Below are 7,368 nucleotides of genomic sequence, written 5' to 3' on the forward strand. Positions count from 1 at the left end.
CAAAAGGTGTGACCCAAGGTCAAACTTCTGGCATCGTGCAGGGAGCGGGCATATCTCAGCACAACCCGTCCCCGCGACATGTCATTCCATGGAACTTACATCACCCACAGTGACAAACGTGCGGTTACTGTGCTGCCTACTCCCTATATGGTCGCTGATCAACATGCTGGTTCGCCACGCCGCCCGCCGGAGTAGAGTGGGACGTGATGACCCGCTGACAATACCAGTGCATGGCATTGTCAACGGACAGGCGCCCGGCGTGGCCCTATCATGGTCAGTGGACATGTGCCCAGCGTGGGGCTATCCCTGTCACCATCTGCCATGTCAGTGGGGCCCTCACGGAGGAAAAGAAAGACCCGGTGACCCTGAAGGACTTCCTTTGCCTCTCGTTTTCCTCTTTTCTCCCATCTATAACACATGCTCTCCCTTGCCCTATAAAAGGGAAAGTAGGACACCCCACTAAGGGACATCGGTTCACGACATCGTACATCACACCGTATCACAGCAGAACCACTAGCATCGAACATCGAACACATAGCTGAGCAGCGACTGAGCTCTCGGCACCCATTTGATCTTTCCATCAGAGACTTGGGACCTGTCCCTCTCTCACCCATTTGTAACCCCTACTATGAACTTTTCAGTGCTAATAACATGAGCAGCAGCCATGGACTGAATGTAGGGATATTCTGCCCGAACCAGTATAAACCTTGTGTCTTTTTAGCACACCATCCCCGCCAAATACGCAATAATATAAATTTACTCGTTGGTGTTTACTTGAAACACCGACACAAGTAGATCGGCCTCAAACTCTAGAAATCACCTCAATAACAACAAGAACACAAGTGAAGCACACACAAGCACAAGATGGCACAAGGATTTCTCCCGTGGTTCAGCTCACCACCAAGGCTTGCCTATGTCCATATTGTTGAGGTATACCACTAAGGCTTAGGGATTTGCAACCCTACCTCGTTCTCAAGTCAAGAGAGTGAACTCTTGAGATGAGGGGTGATTTTACTTGCTGCAAGAGATGGTTACAAACCTTCCGGGGCTGCCACACAAGTTGACAAGCTCTACGCGTGACGCTCTAGCCGGCTAGGAGCTAAGCTCCAAGAGTAACAAATACAACCGCCGGCTAAAACATGACCAAGTGCTCTTTAGAGTTTGGGAATCAATGGAGCTGCTCTCTAATCGAGTTTTGGACCCTTATCCCTCAAGGATTGATGGGGAAATCAATAGATTTGCTTGAGGACTTAAGGTCAATAATGGAGAGAGAGAGAGAGAGAGAGAGCTCCTGCTCTGTTTTGGGCATGCTAAAATAAGGAGGAAGAGAGAAGGTCAGTTGCCGTTGGAAAGGAAGGGGAAAGGTATATATACCCCTCAGCCCCAACGGTCACTTTAAATCGTAGATAGCCATTGGCGAGGAAAGCGAAAGGTATATATACCCTAGCCCTCAACGGACACCGCACCCAAAGGGTCGGGCGAGAGGAAGCCCACGGCCTCGAGGTCGGGCGAGACGGAGCCTGCGACCTCGGGGTCGGGTGAGACGGATCCCGCACCCAAGGGGTCAGGCGAGGTGGATCCCGCAATCAATGGGTCAGGCGAGGCGGATACCGCACCCAAGGGGTCGGGCGAGGCGGATCCCATGAACCTGGGGTCGGGCGAGGCGGATCTCGCGACCAAGGGGTCGGGCGAGACATAGCTCGCACCACGCAAGACAGCATGGGTAATAGTGAAGTACATATTGTCTCGGCTATGAATCTGAGGATGCTTATGGTTGTTTGAGCACTTGGTAGCACATATTGGCTTAAGCATTTTGTTCCCCTTTATAGTACGACTTTTACTATACTTAAATTCAAGATACAAAAGAATCTTAAACCTCTTTCGAGTTTAAAGCCATCTATATTTGTAATTGGGGGCTTCTTCGTTTCGTGTAGCATCATCGAATATAAATTTCCTGCTTGTTATCTTGATAAATCTCATTAGTTCTCTAATTATGTTTTGGGATGTCCGTTTCAGCTATCCTTCCTTCTCATTCCAGAGGGAAAAGGCTGATGAACACTATTCATTTTTTTTCTCTAAATTTTTCATGAGCTTTTCCTCTTATTTAATTTGGTTACTTTCAAACTCTCACTTTCATATTTGTTCTTTAACTCTGATTTTGTAACAATGAAATCCACCAAATCACTTTCCGGAGCCCTACCAAAGGGTCTCTAGTATGCCGACAGGTGGGCCTAGTGCCCTACCATCAATTCGCGCATCCCTGGGCCCTGGCTCCTGGTCGCTTGTCTTTTCTCCAGCCTCCCTGACCTCCCCATTTTGCTCTCCACCGTAAACAGCAGAGAAAAAACAGAATCCCAGATCTACTCATCCACCGCTCCCCATTTTCATCCGTGGCCATGGCCTCCGCCTCCGCCGACGCCGGCACCTGCCCGTGGGACGCCCTCCCGTCGCACCTCCAGGAGCGCATCCTCTCCCTCCTCCCCATTACCGAACTACTTCCCGTCGCCGCCGTGTCCCGCGCGCTCCGCCGCCTCCTGCGCTCCCCGGCGTTCCACGCCCTCCTCTCCCCGCACCGCCTCGACGCCTTCTTCCTCCTTTCCCCACGGCTCGCCGTCCACCCGTTGTCCCGCCGCGTCCTCACTTTGCCCGCGCTCGCCGCGCTCTCTCCCCCTTCCTACCCGCTCGTCTCCTCCCCGTCCCCATCACTCCTTATCACCTGCGCCTCGCTCCAGTTCCTTCCGCCAATCCCCGACGGAGCCTACCTCCTGCACCCGTCGCGCCGCTCCTCCCCCTCCTGCACCCTCGTCGCCGTCGCCACCGGCGCAGCCGTACGTTCTTACACCCTGGACACCGGCGATCCCTCCCCGCGGTGGGCGTCTAGAGGCGATCTCCCGCTGTCTCTCACGATCCTGGGAAACGCCGCGGTCGTCGGTGACCGCGGCAAGCTCTTCGTCCTCGGCCGTGGCCCCGACGCGCTCTTGGTTTTTGATCTCGGGACGGGGACATGGGAAGTGCCGCCTGTTGTTATGCCACAAGGTCTCACCACGGCGCACCTGTTTCTTTTTGATGGGAGTCTCTTCTTAGTAGGTGGGATCGAGAGCTTTGGAGAAGTGGAGCGGGTGGTGGTCTGGCAGTTGCACGACGATAAGGAGGAGGAGGTGTGGTGGAGGGAGGTGAGCGTGATGCCGACCGAGGTTTTCGATGAGTTGCTGGCTGGTAGGTTTGGCAGTTTCTGGCATTTTCAGGCTGCGGACAGATTGGGGATTGTTTGCTTGTACCATGCCGTGGATGGGAGGCTGGTCATGTTTGATGCGGCCGTTGGCGCGTGGACAGTGCTGCCACGACTGTCTGGGTTGGATGCAGACGAGAGCCTCAGGTGGTTTGGACATGTCTTGGAGCCAGGAGTTGAAATCTTGCTGGGACTACGATGGTGAGGCTTTGCTCTTAACTTATAGTCAGCCTGTTCGCTTGTTGATTTCAGTCAGCCCAAACCAACTAGCCAACAGTGTTTTTCTCTCACAATAAACCAGCACCAACCAGCCTAAACCAGTCCAGAAACCAACCAGTTGAGTCCTGGCAGGTTCAGCTTAATGCTCCTGGAGTCTTGATGTGTCTCTGTAAACAAGAATAAGTAGGCTAGCTAACTTTTGGTCTCAGCATGTGTATATTGACATATTTTTTGTCATTTGCTGTTTATAATTCTCTGCTGTAAAAGCTGATTCCGACATGTGGAATTTTGTAGACATCCCCATGAGGTTACTAAATGATGTGTACGCAAATCCCTGGCAATTACCAATGCATCAGAGCTCCTGAAGGTCCTTTTTACTCAGCTCATCATCATGTTCAGAAGCGCAAGCTGCATTAGTAGCCAAATTCTTACCGTCCTTTGCTTTTTGAGAGAGAAGAACTTCATGGTTAGAATGTGTAACTTATCTATCAATATATCATATCTCTCTCTTTTTATTTCTTCACTATGCTGTACCCAGCTTTGATCTGTAGTAGCTCCCCTTGTCAGGACGTACATATGAAAAATCAGATGTCTTGATAAAACCATGTTAAATTTATTGTCTTACATGCAATGTTCAGCTTGTTAGTTGATAAACAAGATTGTCCTGTTTCCTCAACTTCTTGCCTCAACTTCTTGCAGTGATAGAACTATTTGTACATATAGGTATTAGTTTCCTAGTAATAAACATACTGTATATATATGTTATCTGGTATGTGGTCCTATCACAAACCACCATTACGAAATTAGCTTCATATAATTTAGATGCACCAATATAAGCCTATGATGGATGTCGATGTTAGGTTCTTATGTTGATGGCTGGAACTATCTTAAGCCAAAGTATAAGTGGCTGGAAATGGAACGAACACTGTAATCCTTTCTGGAAAATTCTTCTTTGATGCTTCTCATTCACCCTTTCCATTTGAGAGTGCATTTGCCCCCTATGTGGGTTTTGGTGTATCGATGACATCCAAATTAGGCACTAATGAGATCTTATATTGCAGCTTTAGTCACTTGAAAGTTTTAAAAGAGTTAATCTAAGATGAAATGGTATCCCTTGATTCTTAAAGCGCAAAAAGCGAATGAATCCAAAGCGTTCTCCAAAGCTTTTTTATTTTGTTTTGGGTTTAGATATGCCATACTATAAAGAGGGATGCAAATTTAGCTGGTTTGAGGAAGATAGAGTGCTCAAGCATAAAAATAAAATCAAAGATTGACAAAAAAATCACCTCACGAACACTTACATATAGTTTTTGGACTTCTAGTAGCTGGAAGTCCCGGCGTAAGCCAGGAGTTCTAGTAGTCGGAAGTCCCGACTTTCGGTGTCGGAAGTCCCGGCGCTTGCTGACTTAGCCGCTAGCCCGCATGCGCACCTTTGTCCGTCGAAAGTCCCGACAGGAGTCGGGAGTTTCGGGCATCGGAAGTTCCGGCTCCTGCCGGAAGTTCCGATGCCCTGGGACTTAGCCTCCTGGCTCGGTTGTGCGTCGGGAGTCCCGACGGCCGGGAGTTCCGGCTCTGGCTGTGTTGACCATCTTTGACTGCGCCTTGAACAGTGTTTTGTAGAAGGGCCGGAAGTTCTGGCGATCTGTGTCGGAACTTCCGACTCAGATCTGAACGGTTGGTTTCTACTATGAGTATAAATAGCTCTCTCCTCTCTTTCAACCTTGAACCACTTATTCATTGCTCACCAACCTTCATCCCAAATAGCTCTCAAGCATTCAAGGCACCCCTCTCCTCTCCCCTTTGCTCCAATCTTCGATTTCCGTAGGGTTTTATGTGAAAGAAGAGTGGATTGAGTGAGAGAATCACTTTGGCAAGCTTGAGCACTTGATTTCATCGTCAAGCTGGTTGGACTTGCGTCTATTACTCTTGCGTTCTTGAAACCCTAGCCGGCTAGGCGTCGTCCAAGAGCTTTCATCTTGTGGAAGAGCCTTGGAAAGTTTGTATTACCCTTGATTTCTTAGTGGAAAGCTCAAGTAACCTTTGTGGTTGCTTTGAGAGAGGCAAGAAGGTGGAAAAGACTCCGACCTTTGTGGTCACCTCAACAACGAGGACGTAGGAGCTCCTTTGTGGGGTTGCCGAACCTCGGGATAAATTCTTGTGTCCTGCGTGCTTGTTGTTGTTGTTGTTGTTGTTGTGATTTGTGCTATCATATTTGTTTTTGTTGGTTTGTCTTCCTTCCCAAGTCTCCTCTTAGGGTTTGGACTCGATCTACGAAGTGGTGACCTTCCGGTATCAAATAAGCAACCCCAACACTTCACCTTACCACTAGGGAGTGGGGTTGTAAGATATCTTTCACTCAAAGTTCGTTTTAGCACTTGTAGTGCAAATTCTCGTAGGTGCCGGAACTCTCAGCTGTTTGCGTCGGAACTTCCGGGTGCCAGAAGTTCTGCCCCAAACTATCAGGACTTCCGACTGTCATTGACATTTGACTTTGAGATTATGCAGAAATTTTTAGATACGCCTATTCACTCCCTTTATGCATTGTTTAGATCCTTTCACCATTTGGTTTAGGGAAAAAGGCTTATGAATTTTCAAAATGGCTTTATAGGGCAGCAAAAGAATACCGTGGACAATACAGTTTATTTGTATGCAGATCTACAATGCGGGGAAATTGCCCACCTTTTTTCTCTAGTCTTCTCAGGAGAGCTTCTCATTTCACCTTCCGTGCCAAGTGAAGGAGGTGGCGAGGCTGATGAGCCTAACGACTTCAGTGCATCCATGGAAGATACAAGTGAATTGGATGTCAATGCCCACAAATGCAAGGCTGTGGACATCAAAATCAGTAAGACTAAGGCTAGTCTTAGTAGGGGTTTGATGTCCCAGTTTGCAAGACTCCTATATGTAGTGTCATCTCCATGAAACTCATTTTACTCCTATGGAACTTTGATCATCTCTCTTTGTTAATATTGTGCCATGTCAGCGTATTTGCTAAGTTGGTAGCTTATTAAATGACCATGAAACTCTCGTGAAACCCCTACTGAGACTAGCCTAAGAAACACAAACCTTTGACCAAGATAGATAGTGACCTCTGCTATCGTCGAAAGAAATGTTTCCCTGGTATCCAACTAGCTTTGAATAGGAGAGGATTCAAACAAGCAATCTCATGCAAGTGTTACATCATAAAGAATGCCTTATGTTTACTTCAACTAGGGAAATGGGCAGCAAACACTACGCCAGATTTGGACATCATTGCCGGCCTCGTCATTGCCGGATTTGTGAGAACCGACAGTGATGTTCCTTCACTGCCGGTTATGAGCTCAAAAATGAGAAAATGATTGGGGCTGGGTTAAAACCGGCAGTGAAGCACCACATCACTGCCGGTTTGTGGCTTGAACCAGTAGTATTTTGATAGCCACTCATCACTGCCGGTTCAAGCCACAAACCGACAGTAATTGGGCTCTATTATTGTCGGTTTTAGCCAAGAACCGACGGTGATAAGCCTACAGCACAAAAGGCTGCGGCCGTCCTCTTCTTCCTCCTTTCTTCCATCCCGATAACAAAGGCGCGCATTTGGGCCCTTCCCTCCATTGTTGCGGCTGCTCTTCACCATAAAGCTAGCGCTTGGATTTTGAAGAATGACTTGATCTTTTTGCTTTAAGGTTTGTAACAAACATCCACTCTTTTGATTTAGTTGCTTAATTAGCTTCGTTTTGATGGCTACATTGCTTGATTCTCATTCTAGTTCTTTCTCTATTCTAGAGAGCACTTTTCCGGTTGGACATTTGTGCAAGGCTCAAAATATGGTGAATCCACCATCCAAACGGTTGGTGTCTATGAACACATTTAAATTCGTGGCTAATTATTCCATGGTGGTCAAGATCATCATTGTTAGTATGTGATGCTATAATTAGTTCTTAGAA

The 7,368-nt window shown here is 47.9% G+C and overlaps 1 protein-coding gene across 1 annotated transcript; it reads left to right on the plus strand.

Annotated features, from left to right (window-relative positions):
* The first annotated feature begins 2,308 nt into the window (after positions 1 to 2,308).
* On the plus strand, positions 2,309 to 4,059 carry LOC136453744 (F-box/kelch-repeat protein At5g43190-like). The gene is made up of 2 exons (XM_066454300.1): positions 2,309 to 3,430; positions 3,743 to 4,059. Coding segments are annotated over exons 1-2 (1,035 nt in total). The 5' UTR covers positions 2,309 to 2,396; the 3' UTR covers positions 3,744 to 4,059.
* Positions 4,060 to 7,368: the final 3,309 nt, after the last annotated feature.

Source organism: Miscanthus floridulus, chromosome 5 (genome assembly GCF_019320115.1).
Source record: "Miscanthus floridulus cultivar M001 chromosome 5, ASM1932011v1, whole genome shotgun sequence".
Taxonomy (NCBI): domain Eukaryota; kingdom Viridiplantae; phylum Streptophyta; class Magnoliopsida; order Poales; family Poaceae; genus Miscanthus; species Miscanthus floridulus.

Bases quoted from the DNA above. Each gene is read 5' to 3' on its own strand.
- LOC136453744 (XM_066454300.1), top strand. From the start codon at position 2,397: ATGGCCTCCGCCTCCGCCGACGCCGGCACCTGCCCGTGGGACGCCCTC.